Source organism: Nerophis ophidion, linkage group LG28, assembly GCF_033978795.1.
Source record: "Nerophis ophidion isolate RoL-2023_Sa linkage group LG28, RoL_Noph_v1.0, whole genome shotgun sequence".
NCBI classification, from domain to species: domain Eukaryota; kingdom Metazoa; phylum Chordata; class Actinopteri; order Syngnathiformes; family Syngnathidae; genus Nerophis; species Nerophis ophidion.
This window is the reverse complement of record NC_084638.1, coordinates 31067510-31086375: the sequence shown is the minus strand read 5'-3', so window position 1 is coordinate 31086375 and position 18866 is coordinate 31067510. Positions and strand designations below refer to the sequence as shown.

The following is an 18866-nucleotide window of genomic DNA, read 5'->3' as shown; positions in this document are numbered from 1 at the left end:
CAGCTTCTTCATATTTTCATAGATAAATGTTAAAGGGGAACATTATCAGCAGACCTATGTAAGCGTCAATATATACCTTGATGTTGCTGAAAAAAGACCATATATTTTTTTAACCTATTTCCAAACTCTAAATGGGTGAATTTTGGCGAGTTAAACGCCTTTCTATTTATCTCTCTCGGAGCGATGACGTCAGAACGTGACGTCACCTAGGTAATAAAGCCGCCATTTTCTCAAACACATTTCCGTTCTTTCGACTGTTTTCCGTACCTTGGAGACATCATGCCTCGTCTGTGTGTTGTCGGAGGGTGTAACAACACTAACAGGGAGGGATTCAAGTTGCACCACTGGCCCGAAGATACGAAAGTGTCAAGAAATTGGACGAAATTTGTTTAAAATACGAGTGTGTGGGGAAAGCCGACGAAATGGTCAGTAGTTTGTTCCGCACACTTTACCGTCGAAAGCTATGCTACTACAGAGATGGCAAGATTGTGTGGATATCCTGCGACACTCCAAGCAGATGCATTTCCAACGATAAAGTCAAAGAAATCCACCGCCAGACCCCCATTGAATGTGCCGGAGTGTCTGCACATTTTACCGGCGATGCTAAGACAGACATGGCACAGAGATGTATGGATAACCTGCAGATGCATTTCCAACGATAAAGTCAACGAAATCACAAAGGTGAGTTTTGTTGATGTTATTGACTTATGTGCTAATCAGACATATTTGGTCGCGGCATGACTGCCAGCTAATCGATGCTAACATGCTATTTAGGCTAGCTGTATGTAAATTTGTAGCTATATTTGCATCCAGCGTTTTCCTCCATCCACATTTAATGCCAAACAAACACTTACCAATCGACGGATTTAAGTTGATCCAGCGTCACAAGAAGCGAAAGTCCTGATCTGCACATTTTACCGGGGATGCTAAGGCAGACATGGTCGAATAGCGTCAATAGCTATTCGCGCAATAGTTTCAGTTTCTTCTTCGATTTATTTTTCGCTATCTGTCTCCATACTCGAACCATTCGTTTCAAAACATGCGTAATCTGTTGAATCGCTTAAGCCGCTGAAATCCGAGTCTGAATCCGAGCTAATGTCGCTATATCTTGCTGTGCTATCCGCCATTTGTTTGTATTGGCATCACTGGATGACGTCACAGGAAAATGGACGGTGGCTTCACAGATAGCGAAAATCAGGCACTTTAAAGCCTTTTTTCGGGATATTCAGGGATGGGTAACATTTTGAAAAAAACTTCGAAAAATAAAATAAGCCACTGGGAATTGATTTTTATTGGTTTTAACCCTTCTGAAATTGCTATAATTTCCCCCTCTAAGATATTATTTAAATGTCCTTTGCTGGCGTTACGGATGCATTCTGCTTCAGTATGGTGCAGTGTTACGCTCCAACTGGTTCGACAAGTTAGCTAGCTAGCACGCTCTGTCAACCTAAAACATAACAATTGGTGTCCAAACTTTGAGCGAGGGCCGATTTCAGAAAAAAATTTAAGGATGCAGGGGGCTACTTCGACACGTATTGTACATTAAATTTGGCAAAAGCAAACCGATGTACATCAACAATACATGCTAAGCTACGTTAGCTTTGTGTTCTTAATGACACAATAAATTATCAATCAATCAATCAATGTTTACTTATATAGCCCTAAATCACTAGTGTCTCAAAGGGCTGCACAAACCACCACGACATCCTCGGTAGGCCCACATAAGGGCAAGGAAAACTCACACCCAGTGGGACGTCGGTGACAATAATGACCCAGTGGGACGTCGGTGACAATGATGACTATGAGAACCTTGGAGAGGAGGAAAGCAATGGATGTCGAGCGGGTCTAACATGATACTGTGAAAGTTCGATCCACAATGGATCCAACACAGTCGCGAGAGTCCAGTCCAAGGCGGATCCAACAGAGCAGCGAGAGTCCCGTTCACAGCGGAGCCAGCAGGAAACCATCCCAAGCGGAGGCGGATCAGCATCGCAGAGATGTCCCCAGCCGATACACAGGCAAGCAGTACATGGCCACCGGATCGGACCGGACCCCCTCCACAAGGGAGAGTGGGACATAGGAGAAAAAGAAAAGAAACGGCAGATCAACTGGTCTAAAAAGGGAGTCTATTTAAAGGCTAGAGTATACAAATGAGTTTTAAGGTGAGACTTAAATGCTTCTACTGAGGTGGCATCTCGAACTGTTACCGGGAGGGCATTCCAGAGTACTGGAGCCCGAACGGAAAACGCTCTATAGCCCGCAGACTTTTTTTGGGCTTTGGGAATCACTAACAAGCCGGAGTCCTTTGAACGCAGATTTCTTGCCGGGACATATGGTGCAATACAATCGGCAAGATAGGATGGGTTATATCTAACAACTAGGGCTGTCAAAAATAAGTTAAATTATACAAAAATCATAAAAATGTTTGCATTAGTATGCATTATTAATTACACAACTTATTTTGCTTGTTTACCTTTGACCAATAAAACAATAAAATCACAGTTGTGTACAAACATTGGTGTCTTATTTAATACTAATACTACTAGTAATACTTGTGATTAATCCATATTCAAAAGTGGGATTAATCTGATTGAAAAAAAAAAACATTTTGGACATCACTCGATAAAAATGAATTAATTTCATTTTTACAATCTATCAAAGGCCAGTGAAAAACAAGATGAAGGCCACTTTTCCTGGTTTAGTCGAGCCTAAAAAGCGTGTAACCTGATATTAACATCTTAAGGCCCAGGCTGTTTGTTTACATGCTTTTTTTTTTTATTTCTATTTACTATTTGGGCTTATTGGACCCTAATTAGAATCAAAACTAAAAATCACATTTTGATTTGATGTGCTTAGTCCATAAGTACACAAACGTGTACTTCATGTGTAGTGACATGCTAATTTTAATTTTTTCCAAATTCCATTGTATGTTATACTCTTCTGACACCACTAGATAGCAGTAAAAGTGTCCATATCTCGGCATAAGACCCCAATTAATTAGTGTACACAATTTTGGAAATAAGAGCTAAAAAGGTGCTGTCCACGTATGTGGCCACTAAGGCCTTTAGAGGTTTTAATGTACTTTTTAAATTGACGGTAATATACATTCATCAACATTCTTATCATACTTTCTAAAACTTTGATAATTATAATACTGACATGTGTCTATTATTGGTATTGTTGCCATCAGAACCTGCAGGTGTACCTAATGAAGTGTCAGTATGTGAAAGTTAATAATGCGTGAGTCACACTGACGTCAGACACGATGGTTGCGGTGTAGATGCTGCGGTCGTACTCCCACCCGTCCAGGCAGCCCTCCTGGGGCACGCTGCTCAGGTTGACGTCGGGGGGCAGCAGGCCTTCCTCCGAGTAAGCCCGGAGAGTCTCCAGCCGGTATCTGGAGCACTTGGCCGGCTGGCCGTCCTGCTCCATCGGGATGCTGGCGTTCCACCACGCCGCCGTCAGGTTGAGTCCCTGCGCTGGCACACGGCATCGGTGGTCCGGCGTGGCGGCCAGGAAGACGGCGCTCAGGACGCTGTAGCCGTTGGGGATCATGGTGATGCAAAGGAGCAGCAACAACCGCTGCTGGAAGACACCCCAGTTCCCCAAGAATGCCGTGTCCGCCTCATAGTCGTTCATCCTGTCCCTCGCCCGCTGCAGCTCTGGAAGACTGAGACACTTTTGTGTGGGCCACTGCACTTTAAGTGAACACACACACACACACACACACACACACACACACACACACACACACACACACTGTGTGCACTCTCACAAGCACATTAACTCAACAAGTGGACAGTTAAGGTGTACAAATCATTGAGAAAATAAACAACTTTAAACATTTTTTTTTTTTTACTTTTTCAATCTTTCATTATGACACAAGTATTGATGACGTTTATCTTGACGTGTGTTTGTGACGTTATTGGTTGGAGCGGACATGTCAGCCCAGCACCACTCACGGCTAAAAGTAGTCTGTTTTTATCGCATAATTACACAGTATTTTGGACCTCTGTGTTGCTGAATCTTTTGCAATTTGTTCAATTAATAATGGAGGCGTCAAAGAAGAATGCTGTTGGTGGAAAGCGGTGGATTGCAGCTGCCTTTAGCAACCAAAACACAACCGGTGTTTCTTTGTTTGTTGTGAAGCTTTAATATGGAACAGAGCGGCCAAGCGAACATGTTTCTCTACCACATGTCAACCAATTGTGATATTAAGTCGGCTCTTACCGGAGACTTCAGCGGTTTATGCGACCTCCTCCTGCGGCTGTCAAAAAGGCAGCTGGGATCTTGGCTCCTCCATGGCTTCTCTCAGAGACACTGGCGTTCACCGCAGCCCTCAGACTTTCAGGTATGACTTTATAACCTCACTAAAACACTATAAACACAATAAGCAGATAAGGGATTTTACAGAATTATCCTAGTAAATGTGTCAAATAACATCCGGATAGTCCCAGTGCCGCCGCCTGGAGCCGTCGCCTTTTCTTTTTTTTCTTCTTTTTTTTTTAGTGCTTCACTCTAACTTTACTCATCCACAAATCTTTCAACCTCGCTCAAATTAATGGGGAAATCGTCGCTTTCTCGGTCCGAATTGCTCCTGCTGCTGGTGGCTATGATTATAAACAATGTGAGGATGTGAGAAGCCCTACAACCCGTGACGTCACGCGCACATCGTCTGCTACTTCCGGTACAGGCGAGGCTTTTTTATTAGCGACCAAAAGTTGCAACTTTATCGTCAATGTTCTCTACTAAATCCTTTCAGCAAAAATATGGCAATATCGCGAAATGATTAGTATGACACATAGAATGGACCTGCTATCCCTGTTTGAATAAGAAAATCTCATTTCAGTAGGCCTTTAAGATTGTATCATTATTATTAGAAAATAGTGCACAAGTGTCAAACTCTGGCCGGATCTGGCCCGCCACATCATTTTATGTGGCCCGTGAAAGCCTGTAAATAATGTGTGTCACACCGCGGTGAGGGATGTCTTGTCTTGGTTTTTTATGTCTTGTGATTTGCATGTTTTATTTTGAAAAGCAATTCCTCTTGTTTCAGATCACGGGCCCTTCTTCTTGTGTCCCCAGTCTGACGTCACCCCTGACCCTTGATTGTTTCCACCTGTTTCTCATCATCCTCATGTTCCATATAAGCCCATGCCTCCCCTTGTTCTGTGCCAGATTGTCTCGAGCTTTCGTGCCTGTCTAGCGTTCATGTTCATGTTCATGTTCATGTTCATGTTCATGTTCATGTTCATGTTCATGTTCATGTTCATGTTCATGTTCATGCCTTGCCTCCCCCTATGTCTACTCTTTGGATCCTGAATTCCGCTGTAATTTTGAGTTGAACTTTTTCTTCTCCTCAGAGCAACTTTTGTTACCTAGCCTTTGTTCTTCCGAAGTGGTGAGTTATGATTTTTTCCTAATAATATTTCAGTCCTCAAAGTTTTTGAGTGATTTTTTTGTTTACCTTTATTAGACTAAGATCAGAGTTGATATTTTTTATTGCAATTGTTTTCTTCCTCCTGTTGGAGCGTTTTATGTTAAGCTTTCATAGCCGATACGGCGCTAATTATAGTTTGTCTTTATTTTGGTATTTTCCTCCTTTTCAGGAGTGCTTTTCAGTTGTTCCCCTTTTTGGAACCTTTTGCTGACAGTTTTTTGTTCCTTTATAGATTTGGTCAATTCTGGCTCTGGAGGTTTAAGAGTTTTTCAAAATAAAAGCTTTATTAAGAATCTCATCTCTGCATCTGAGTCCATTCCTTAGTCCAAACCTGACAATGTGCATCAATAAAGTACTTCATCTTTCTTACTAAATGTATTTGTTCTTTCCATTTTAATAGAAAAACTACTAGATAAAATTGCATATCTTTTAAACTTTAATATTATATGATCATGCAACAAATATGATATTGTTAGACACTGTAATTGTTTGTAAAAATAATAAAACATTGACATTTTTTTTGTTTAATTATTATTAAAAAAAACAATTTTACAAATACATATGTAAATAATGTATATATTTTCATCCATCCATCCATCCATTTTCTACCGCTTGTCCCGTTCAGGGTCACAGGGGTTGTACAAGTGTGTGTAAACATTTGAAGTACTCCCCCTCTGGCCAACGTATGTAATAACAAGTTTGTAAGAAATTGAAAAATGCCCCCTTTGGCCAAAATTAATTTAAAAGAAACTAAATAAATAACTATATAGTGACATACTTGAAATAAATAACAAAAAAAATAATAATAATTAACTGAAAACAGTCTTTTTCTCACAATGTGTCGACTTAAGAAATTGGGAACAATTTCTCATATTCTTTCTGTCTCTGTAATAATGCAATATTTTCTCATACAAATAGTCCTTTTTTTATGTAAAATTGTTACTTTTTAACGCAAAAAGGCGACATTAGTCATATAAAATTCTGACTTTATCACAATATTGCCAATTGTTTTGTTGTTCTTGTAAAATAGTGAGATTTTTCGAGTAAAATTACGACTTTTGTCATAATTTTGCCAAGTGAAATTCCGATTACTATTATGTTGCCAAAATGTTAAAGTTGTACTATAATTATATATATAATATATACATACACACATATACATATTACAACATTAATAATAAAAAAATCAACATATACATATATATATATATGAATAAAGTGTATTTCCCACCTAGGCCTTCAGTGATGTCCGACTTCAATGATTACCTCTCAAAATACCGTAATTGATGTCACCACATGACCGGTGCTGGAGAAATAGTATACAGAAAGACATTTACGCCCTACTGAGTATTGAACCACATCAACAGTGTACAAAACGGGTTATTTTCTGGCGCATTTTAAAAAAAAATCAATTGAAACGCATCAGAAGTTAAAATTGCAAACAAAATATTAAAAGTGAAAAAATTCAATATTTGAACACACAATTTATAGCACCTATTCGACGCCATATAAGCCAGTGGTGCCCCTCGTCGGCGGCTTATTCGAGGCTTATTTCATCACCAGAACAGCTGAGCTAGCTTCCGGGGTTGGCCGACATCGTCTCACAATATGTAGTTTCTCTTTAAATATCGTTCTTGAAAATATATCTGCCACCTATTCAACATTTTGTTCTCCTTCTTTGTGGGTCACCACTTCCTGCGTCCTGCTAAGTGACAAGTAACTTAAAAATTACTTTTATTTTTAATTATGATCATGATTTCTAGTTATGTTAAGCCAGCAGAGAAGGAAGGCCTTGCTGGCCCTATTCAAGACAAAACTTAAATTTTTTCACTATTATTTCTCAATGTTGGAAACAATTATTTATTTGCATGCGATGCGTGATGTTACATTTCTGTTAACAGAAGTATTTTATTCAAGACTGGTTATTTAGTTCCTTGAAAATGATTCCAGGAAAAGTACAATTTATATCTGGTCTCAAAAGAACATTACTGTTCAAGTAAGAATTTTCCTTAGAGTAAGATGCAACATTTTTATTTTTAGGCCATATCGGCCAGGCCTAACAGAACGGCAATCCTACTTCAGGTTCAAAGCTTTGAACAGCAGGAAACACTTGCAGTGAGCAAAAATGTCCAAAAGATGGCACTATAGCACGAACAATAACACACCATTTAAGTGTCTTTGCATATGTTTAAGGAAAACTATTTGCATCATGAAAAGTACATATATTTGCTGTACCGTTTTATAAGCCGCAGGGTTCCAAGCGCGGGAAAAAAGTAGCGGCTTATAGTCCGGAATTTACGCTATTTTCGTTTACTCACCTAAAGGATGACCTAAACTGCTCATCCTGCTTCATTCCTTCCTGATGATGGCTCGTGCATGTCAGGGCGGATCAAAGTAATTCAAGCACATAACTGACATCAAGACCTAGAACACAATAGACTTTACTTAGATATGCACGGAATACATTAACTTTATTGAACTATATTGTTCAGGAGAAGACTTGAAAGAAGTGTTGAGGATAATAGAGGTTGAGTTGCTTCAGCTAAAAAAGTCGCCACCTATTTGATAATAGGTGGCGACTTGTCCAGGGTGTACCCCGCCTTCCGCCCGATTGTAGCTGAGATAGGCGCCAGCGGCCCCCGCGACCCCGAAAGGGAATAAGCGGTAGAAAATGGATGGATGGATGGAAGATATCATTAAATGATAAGACAACTAAATGTATTTTCAGTGGTGCAAGGACAAATTATGAAGCAAAATTAAAATCAACACGTGGAAAGAGTATATGAAACTAAGTTCTTCGGAATAATAATTGATAATTTATTATCTTGGAAACCGCAGATAAACATCCAAATCCATTGCTATTCTTTATAAAGTAAGAAACATGCTGAATTTGAAATGTCTGCATATGTTATGTGGAGAGGCGGCCCTACCCAAGATGGCGGCCAGGAGGCGGAGTGTGCGGCGGAGCGGAGAGGCGGGGCGAGCTTGGAGCGACGCTGCAGCAATCCGAGTCAGGTGCATAAACCACACACCTATTCTCAATCCCTGCATCTTCTCCAACTGTAAAAGGGGAGAGGGAGGAGCGATCGGGGCAAAAGACAAAGGAGAATTCACGGCAAAAGACGACGAGAGCGACCAGAAGAAGGATGAGCCCACGAGGAGCACGAAGCCACCGGCCACCGAAAGGCGAGCCGAGACGAGCAGAAAAGGAGGTCGCGCTAGAAACTGGCGTGACCGACTGGGACCAAACCAGGTTTATTGAAATAATAAACTAGTGTCAAACCTGCTATGATGCTTCTTGTACGCACGATGACGGCTGGAGACCTGTCACAGTTATATCATTCTTTTATTTTTCCATATCCAACATATTGTGTTGAAGTTTGGGGAAATGTTTATAAAACATAGACCCAATAATTTAACTTCAACAAAGGGTAATTAGAATAATGCAACTACTATGAACCTACCAATCCATTATTCATAAGTTCTAATGTGTTAAAATTTTCAGATATTGTATTTTTTCAAAACAATGGAAATTGTGTTTCGAGTAAAGAACAACAGCCGTCCAGCTTGTATTCTTAGGTTTTGTTTGTTTTTTAAATGAAGAGGAAAAAAGTATAATTTACGGGGATATTCGTTTTTGAAATATGTAAATTAAGAACGAATATGAAATACAAATATTACATGGTGGAACAAGCTCAGTGATGAGTTGAAGACATGTAGTTCGTTGTTAAGGTTTGAGAAAGCCTTGATAGGTGAAATAATGGAAAATTATAAAATATAGCAACGATTATATCCCATTGATTTTTTAAACCATGTTCCAGGCAATCAAATTTTTCTAAAATGTTTATTATTGGCTTCAGCCTATTCCATTTTCGGTCATTCTTTTTTCTTTTTGTGTGTGTATGTGTATGATTGTTAGTATGTATAATCTGTGCTGTTAAATTGATCGTACAAAATGGTTGATTACATCAGTGTTTTTCAACCATTGTGCCGCGGCTCACAAGTGTGCCGTGAGATACAGTCAGGTTGTCAGGCTGTGTTGTTGACAAACCCCAAGATGCAGCGAAGGAGGCAGGCATTGAGTACGAAAACATGGTTTAATAAAACACTGAGACAAAACCAGACAAAAGGGATACAACAAAAAGCGCGCACGAGGCGGATAACAAACTAAAAGAGCTGGCATGGGAGCTAGAGAACAAAAGGAGCTTAGCATGGAAGCTAGCAAAAATAAAAAGGTGGCTAGTGGGTAGCGAGCAGGAAAAAAGAAGTTGTTACGTGTAGTACAAAGACAAATTGAAAGCAGGGAACAAAAGACAGTAAGCTACAAACTGCTACCGAAATATAGCTTACCGCTACGCTGCAATGGCACGACACGAGAGAAAATACAGAAGTGACATCGACAATAATCCAGCACTGACTGGATGGGAAGACAGGTCTACAATAGGATCGGGCTGATTGACACCAGGTGTGGCCCGGTTCCAATCAGCCACCGCCCTGGGGAAACAGCGCTCAGAGAGAAACACAGAAAAACAGACAAAATAAGAGCACTGACAGGAAATACTACACACACAGAGGACACAAAGACAAATGCAGAGGAAAAAAACTAAACAAAACCAAACTGTCAGGGATGAACTTGACACTGGTGTGCCATGGGAGACTATGTCATTTCACCTGATTGGGTTAAAAATATGTTTTGCGAAACAGTAATTATAATCCGCAAATGTGCCGTTGTTGAGTGTCGGTGCTGTCTAGAGCTCGGCAGAGTAACCTTGTAATACTCCTCCATATCAGTAGGTGGCAGCAGGTAGCTAATTGCTTTGTAGATATCGGGAACACGTTTTTTTTTTGTGATTACAATATGCGAGAGCCAGCGTGTAGGTAAAAAGGTATCTAACACTTAAACCAAAAGGCGAGTGCCGCCAAGTGCTGATACGAAAAGGCATTGAAGCTTAGGAAAGGCTATGCAAAATGAAACTAAAACTGAACTGGCTGCAAAGTAAACAAAAACAGAATGCTGGACGACAGCAAAGACTTACAGCGTGTGGAGCAGACGGCGTCCACAAAGTACATACTGTACGTACATGACATGACAATCAACAATGTCCCCACAAAGGATAGCGTCCGCACAACCTAAATAGTCTTGATTGCGAAAACAAAGCAGGTGCGGGGGAATATCATGCATGGAAGACATGAAACTGCTACAGGAAAATACCAACAAAAGAGGAGAAGCCCTCAAAATAGGAGCACAGGACAATAAGTAAAACACTACACACAGGAAAACACCAAAAAACACAATATAAGTCACGGCATGATGTGACAAGTGGTGGCAGTACACCTACTTTAAGACAAGAGCTATATTGATGCATGCTTGGTTATAGTTTGAATTAGAGCTGTCCGATAATATTTTTTTTGCCGATATACCGATATTCCAATATTGTCCTACTCTTAATTACCGATTCCGATATCAACCGATACCGATACATACGGTCGTGGAATTAACACATTATTATGCTTAATTATGTTGTGATGCCCCGCTGGATGCATAAAAACAAGGTAACAAAGTTTTCTAAAATAAATCAACTCAAGTTATGGAAAAAAATGCCAACATGGCTTTAACATGCCTCAAAACAACAGCTTGGAATTTGGGACATGCTCTTCCTGAGAGACCATGAGGAGGTTGAGGTGGGCGAGGTGTATATATTGTAGCGTCCCGGAAAAGTTAGTGGGTATTTGTTCTGTTGTGTTTATGTTGTGTTACGGTGCAGATGTTCTCCCGAAATGTGTTTGTCATTCTTGTTTGGTGTGGCTTCACAGTGTGGCACATATTTGTAACTTAAGTTTTTTATACGGCCATCCTCAGTGTGACCTGTATGGCTGTTGACCAAAAGTTTTTTATACGGCCATCCTCAGTGTGACCTGTATGGCTGTTGACCAAAAGTTTTTTATACGGCCATCCTCAGTGTTACCATGAATTGATTAACGTGGACCCCGACTTAAACAAGTTGAAAAACGTATTTGGGTGTTACCATTTAGTGGTCAATTGTACGGAATATGTACTGTACTGTGCAATCTACTAATAAAAGTATCAATCAATCAATCAAACCTGTATGGCTGTTGACCAAGTATGTGTTGCATTCACTTGTGTGTGTGAAAAGTTGTCGATATTTTGTTATGGGGCCGACACGCAAAGGCAGTGCCTTTAAAGGGGAACATTATTACCAAACCTATGCAATCGTCAATATATACCTTGATATTGCAGAAAAAAGACCATGTATTTTTTTAACCGATTTCCGAACTCTAAATGGGTGAATTTTGGCGAATTAAACGCCTTTCTGTTTATCGGTCTTGTAGCGATGACGTCAGAACGTGACGTCACCGAGGTAACACACCCGCCATTTGCATTTTCAAAACATTACAAACACCGGCTCTCAGCACTGTTATTTTCCGTTTTTTCGACTATTTTTGGAAACCTTGGAGACATCATGCCTCGTCGGTGTGTTGTCGGAGGGTGTAACAACACTAACAGGGAGGGATTCAAGTTGCACCACTGGCAAGAAATCTGCCGCCAGACCCCCATTGAATGTGCCAGAGTGTCCGCACATTTTACCGGCGATGCTAAGACAGACATGGCACAGAGATGTATGGATAACCTGCAGATGCATTTGCAACAATTAAGTCAACAAAATCACAAAGGTGAGTTTTGTTGACTTATGTGCTAATCAGACATATTTGGTCGCAGCATGACTGCCAGCTAATCGATGCTAACATGCTATGCTAATCGATGCTAACATGCTACGCTAATCGATGCTAACATGCTATTTACGCTAGCTGTATGTACATTTGAAACTAGATACACACATTTAATGCCAAACAAACACTTACCAATCGACGGATTTAAGTTGCTCCAGTGTCACAAGACGCGAAAGTCCTGATCGTTTGGTCCGCACATTTTACCGGTGATGCTAATAAGGCAGCCATGCTATGGGCCACTTCATTAGGTACACCCATGCTATGGCCGAATAGCGTCAATAGCTATTCGCTCAATAGCTTCAGTTTCTTCTTCAATTTTGTTTTCGCTATCTGCCTCCATTCTCCGACCATCTGTTTCAATACATGCGTAATCTGTTGAATCGCTTGAACCGCTGAAATCCGAGTCTGAATCCGAGCTAATGTCGCTATAACTTGCTGTGGTAACTGTCATGTTTGTATTGGCAGCCCTGTGTGACGTCACAGGGAAATGGACAGTTGCAACGCAAATAGCGAAAACCAAGAACTTTAAAGCTTTTTTTAGGGATATTCTGGGAGGTGTAAAATTTAGAAATAAAACTTCGAAAAATAAAACAAGCCCCTGGGAACTGATTTTTAGTGTTTTTAACCCTTTTGAAATCGTGATAATGTTCCCCTTTAAGGTTTTATTGGCGCTCTGTACTTCTCCCTACGTCCGTGTACACAGCAGCGTTTTAAAAAGTCATACATTTTACTTATTGAAACAGATACCGATCATTTTGAAAGCGATACCAATAATTACATTTTAAAGAATTTTATCGGCCGATAATATCGGCAGTCCGATATTACCGGACATCTCTAGTTTGAATGCATATCCAACAATTGCGAGAACGACTTTTTATCGTCAATATCGGCTACTGAGTTTCATTTTATATGTTTTCTGCTGTTGGTGTGCCTCAGAATTATTTCAATGAAAAAAAATGTGCCCTGGCTCGGAAAGGGTTGAAAAACTTATATGACCGAAATAAACTCATTTCATTCATTGTATTTTTGTTGTATTCAGTAGCATCTTCAAGAGTTTACGTTCTGAAACTTTGGCACACTATTGGTTGGTGCTAACAATGCAGCAGGAATTGGGCAAAAGTCAGGGCGGGACTTCAAACAAAAACGCCCCTTTAGGAGCCTTAGTGCTTCTTAGCAACATTTAGAGTACAAGCACGTGCACTTCTTGGGGGTATTTAAAAGTGAGGAATGTTGTTTAGAGCAAATAGTCGCCCGATGCTGTGCGAGTGGTGCGGGGGCAGGGCAGACTTTTTAAAGTGATCATGAGTAAATCTCATCATGCGGTGGAGGACGTGTGTGCGGGTAAATCACTTCATCGTCTTGTCTCATGAGCAATGATTGTGTTTTGAGAGTGGGTTCGCCTTGAAAGGGGGGCTTAATGCTGGGTTTCACTGGCCCACTGAGGGTCCTGCTCAGTGCCGCCCCACAAAGCGAGAGCTCAGCACTCTAGTCTAGACCACGAGACGAACCCCAGCCTCCCAAGAGAGAACATGGGCGACTATGACGACGACACAGCCTTCCTAGGGCAGACTGGTCCGTACTTCTGGACCACGTTCTTCCTCCTTAACACCGTTTTTGTCTCGACCGGATTCAACGGGTTCTACATCGTGTTTATCGGGGCGTCCCCCGAGCACCGTTGCCTCATCCCGGAGGTCAACCTCACGGCGGCGTGGCGGGAGGCCATCATCCCGGTTATGAGTGCGGACGGCCGCCAGGCGCTCAGCCAGTGCAGGCGCTACAAGCTGGACGTGATCAGGAACCTCTCGGAACAGGGTCTCGCTCCAGGGAGGGACGTGAACCTGACGGGGCTGGAACAGGAGGGCTGCCTGGACGGATGGAGCTACAGCAAAGACATCTACCAGGCCAACATCGTCACCGAGGTCAGTGGGCCCCATTCAGCAATAAGTTCCTAACTTTTCCTCTCATCTTTCTTCCTACGGGATTTCCTGGGAGGAGTCCATTAAAATTCATGACGTGTTCCTAAACGGCCCAATTGTTCTTAAGTTTCGGAATGGCAAATGGGTAGCGCGTGCGTGTCTATCATAATTTGCATATAAACATGCCCTTATTTCCCCAAAATGCATATGTAAACAGCCTTAAAGGCCTACTGAAAGCCACTACTACCGACCACGCAGTCTGATAGTTTATATATCAATGATGAAATATTAACATTGCAACACATGCCAATACGGCCTGTTTAGTTTACTAAATTACAATTTTAAATTTCCCGCGAGTTATCCTGTTGAAAACGTCGCGGAATGATGAGGCTTATGTTGACGCGTGCTTGTGACGTTATTGGTTGGAGCGGACATGTCAGCCCAGCACCACACACGGCTAAAAGTCGTGTCTTTTCATCACATAATTACACAGTATTTTGGACATCTGTGTTGCTGAATATTTTGCAATTTGTTAAATTTTTAATGGAGACGTCAAATAAGTTGGTGGAAAGCGGTGGATTGCAGCTGCCTTTAGCAAACGAGACACAGACGGTGTTTCTTTGTTTGTTGTGAAGCTTTAACACACAGCGGTCAAGCGAGCATGTTTCTCTACGTCAACCAGCAAGTTTTTGGATGGGAAAATTGTGATATTAAGTCGGCTCTTACCGGAGACATCAGTGGATTATGTGTCATCCTGCAGCAGCTGTCAAAAAGGCAGCAGTGATCTTTGCTCCTCGGCTTCTCTCAGAGACACTGGCGTTCACCGCAGCCATCCGACTTTCAGGTATAACTTTACAATCTCACTAAAACACTTTTGAAACAATAAGCAGATAAGGGATTTTCCAGAATTATCTCAGTAAATGTGTCTAATTACATCTGAAACGCTCCCACTGGAGCCGTTGCCTTTTCTTTTTTTTTTCCTCTAGTCCTTTACTCTAAATTTCCTCATCAACAAATCTTTCATCCTCGCTCAAATTAATGGAGAAATCGTCGCGTTCTCGGTCCAAATAGCTCTTGCTGCTGGTGGCTATGATTATAAACAATGTGAGGATGTGAGGAGCCCTACAACCCGTGACGTCACGCGCACATCGTCTGCTACTTCCGGTACAGGCAAGGCTTTTTTATTAGCGACCAAAAGTTGCGAACTTTATCGTCAATGTTCTCTACTAAATCCTTTCAGCAAAAATATGGCAATATCGCGAAATGATCAAGTATGACACATAGAATGGACCTGCTATCCCCGTTTAAATAAGAAAATCTCATTTCAGTAGGCTTTTAATTGTGTAATTTGCATAAGTAAACGCCCTTAATTCTCCACATAAGGGCACGATTCCGGCAGAAAAGCCGAACATCAAACACACGGAGAAAACACAAACAGATTACAGAAGAGAAATTCGTATTATCCCGCGGGTGAAATACATATGTCAAAACGTAAGTTTAAGAAAGGAGGGACTGCTGAGGTAGCCTAAAGCGTTCAAATAAATATTCATGAAAATTAATATTTGTCACTTCGGGCAAATAGGTCTACATGGTCTTGAAATATGCGCTCCCTCCCCAAGGCACGATCAACGGCATCTTGCAGTAGCAGCAAAAGCCTTTCCATTGTGTGAATTTAGTCTTTTAAAGGCCTATTGAAACCCACTACTACAGACCAGGCAGTCTGATAGTTTATATATCAATGATGAAATATTAACATTGCAACACATGCCAATACGGCCTTTTTAGTTTACTAAATTGCGATTTTAAATTTCCCGCAAGTTTCTTGTTGAAAACGTCGCGGAATGATGATGTCACGGACTGTCAGGAAATATTAGCGCTGCACCACTCGCGGCTAAAAGTCATCTGCTTTAACTGCATAATTACACAGTATTTTGGACATCTGTGTTGCTGAATCTTTTGCAATTTGTTCATTTAATAATGGAGACTATAAAGAACAATGCTGTTGGTGGAAAGCGGTGGATTGCAGCTGTCTTTAGCACCGAGACACAGCCGGTGTTTCTTTGTTTGTTGTGAAGCTTTAACACAGAGCGGTCAAGCGAACATGTTTTCTCTGCGTCAACCAGCATGTTTTTGGATGGGGAAATTGTGATGTATATCTTACCGGAGACATCAGTGGATTATTCGTCGTCCTGTAGCAGCTGTCAAAAAAGGCAGCTGTGAGCTTGGCTCCTCGGCTTCTCTCTGAGACACTGCGTGTTCACCGCAGTCATCCGACCTCGAGGTATGTCTTTACAATCTTTAAAATCTCAGTAAAACCCTATTAAAACAATACGCAGATAAGGGATCTTCCAGAATGATCCCAGTAAATGTGTCTAATTACATCTGAAGCGCTTACACTGCCGCCGCCCGGAGCCGTCGCTTTTTTTTCTTTTTTTCTGGTCCTTCACTATCAATATCTTAATTCACAAATCTTTCGTCCTCGCTCAAATTAAATGGGGAAATTGTCGCTTTCTCGGTTCAGAATTGCTCTTACTGCTGGTGGTTCCCATTATAAACAATGTGAATATGTGTGGAGCCCTGCAACTCGTGACGTCACATGCACATACTTCCGGTAAAGGCAAGGCTTTTTTATTAGCGACCAAAAGTTGAGAACTTTTATCGTCGATGTTCTCTACTAAATCCTTTCAGCAAAAAATGGCAATATCGCGAAATGATCAAGTATGACACATAAAATGGACCTGCTATCCCCGTTTAAATAAGAAAATTTCATTTCAGTAGGCTTTTAATTGTGTAATTTGCATAAGTAAACGCCCTTAATTCTCCACATAAGGGCACGATTCCGGCAGAAAAGCCGAACATCAAACACACGGAGAAAACAGAAACAGATTACAGAAGAGAAATTCCTATTATCCCGCGGGTGAAATACATATGTCAAAACGTAAGTTTAAGAAAGGGGGGACTGCTGAGGTAGCCCAAAGCGTTCAAATGGATATTTGTCACTTCGGGCAAATAGGTCTACATGGTCGTGAAATATGCGCTCCCTTCCCAGGGCACGATCAACGGCATCTTGCAGTAGCAGCAAAAGCATTGCCATTGTGTGAATTGAGTCTTTTAAAGAGTCACCAATCACTAAATCAACGCCCCGGTAATTGAAGATTGTGTGTGTGTGAGTGTGTGTGTATGCACACAATATTTTGAAATGTCTATATATTGCTCATTTTGCTATATGTGTGTCTGTCTGTCCGTCTGATCTATATCTATCTATCAATGATATTAAAGTAACATTAGACAATCGAAGTAAAGGAACTTGTCACACTTAAGAACAAATAGGCCCCCCTAAGAGTGCTCTGGAGCACTTGTAGATTGTGTTCTTACCTACGAACAAATCCCAGCTAAGAAAACTGTGGTGAGTACAAAAATCGCCTTTAAAAACTTTGTAAGTGGGCCTAAGAACTGAATTTGTTCTTAAGAACAGTTGCTGAATGGGGCCCAGTGTGAGCATCCCGCATTATTAACCACGGCTAAGGTCACTTTGTACGTGTGTCTCTTTGCAGTGGGACCTGGTCTGTGACGACCAATGGAAAGTTCCATTTGCATCCTCCACTCTCTTTGTGGGATACCTCCTGGGCTCGCTGATCTCGGGTCAGCTTTCTGACAGGTACTTCCTTCCCAACAACCAATGCTCTTTTTTTTCCAAACAGCCTGAAAGAAAATGCTCTCCTGGAGGAAATCAATCTTTAATCGGTGACTTGGACTTGGACCTGTTGCAACAACAACGGTGCATCAGCGCCATCTGCTGTTAGAGTTCAACCTCTGCTAAAATCAGCAGATATACAGCAGTGAAAAAAATCCAAACTGAGCAGGGGTATCAAACTGGTTTTCGTCACAATTAGAGGATCGCTTGTGAATAATATATGTAAATATACCAGTAGTTATTAATTGTATATATTTAAATTTAGTAAGTTTTACAGTAAAAAAAATAATTTGGTTGTTTTTTTTACAGCATATATCCAATTTCCACCACTTGTCCCTCCTATAAATGTAAATGGAAAACCAATACAATAACAACTTTTACCATAACAGTTACTGTTGTTGTTTTTACATTGCATTCCTGTAAATCACAGGTGCCCAAAACCAGTGAGGTTGGCACGTTGTGTAAATCGTAAATAAAAACAGAATATAATGATTTGCAAATCCTTTTCAACCTATATTCAATTGAATGGACTGCAAAGACAAAATACCTAATGTTCAAACTGGAAAACTTAATTTTTTGCAAATTTCAGCTCACTTGGAATTTGATGCCTGCAACATATTTAATATAGAAAGGCACAAGTGGCAAAAAAGACTGAGAAAGTTGAGGAATGCTCATCAAACACTTATTTGGAACATCCCACTGGTGAACGGGCTAATTGGGAACAGGTGGGTGCCATGATAAAAGCAGGCACAAGTGGCAAAAAAGACTGAGAAAGTTGAGGAATGCTCATCAAACACTTATTTGGAACATCCCACTGGTGAACAGGCTAATTGGGAACAGGTGGGTGCCATGATTGGGTATAAAAGCCGCTTTCATGAAATGCTCAGTCATTCACACACAAGGATGGGGCGAGGGTCACCACTTTGTGAACAAATTCGTGCCCAAATTGTCCACAACAGTTTAAGAATAACTTTTCTCAACGAGCTATTGCAAGGAATTTAGGGATTTTACCATCTACGGTCTATAATATCATCAAAATGTTCCGAGAATCTGGAGAAATCACTGC

The 18866-nt window shown here is 41.0% G+C and overlaps 2 protein-coding genes across 3 annotated transcripts in view; one reads left to right on the top strand and one right to left on the bottom strand.

The window, feature by feature from the left end:
• LOC133545681 (solute carrier family 22 member 4-like) overlaps positions 1 to 18866 on the bottom strand; it is a 145246-nt gene that overhangs the window by 50278 nt on the left and 76102 nt on the right. The window contains exons 3-4 of one of the 2 annotated variants that reach the window (XM_061891486.1): positions 7759 to 7864; positions 3256 to 3670 (exon numbers count right to left, since the gene is read on the bottom strand). In XM_061891486.1, coding sequence (XP_061747470.1) covers positions 3256 to 3670; positions 7759 to 7793 — 450 coding nt within the window. In that variant the 5' untranslated portion in view covers positions 7794 to 7864. Of the gene's footprint in view, positions 1 to 3255; positions 3671 to 4230; positions 4560 to 7758; positions 7865 to 18866 lie in introns of those variants that run through there. The other variant, XM_061891487.1, reaches the window with a different exon arrangement.
• Positions 13425 to 18866, top strand: part of LOC133544880 (organic cation/carnitine transporter 2-like) — a 37819-nt gene continuing 32377 nt past the window's right edge. Inside the window, exons 1-2 of the mRNA XM_061890106.1 lie at positions 13425 to 14109; positions 17661 to 17764. Coding sequence (XP_061746090.1) covers positions 13720 to 14109; positions 17661 to 17764 — 494 coding nt within the window. The 5' untranslated portion in view covers positions 13425 to 13719. The remainder of the gene's footprint in view (positions 14110 to 17660; positions 17765 to 18866) is intronic.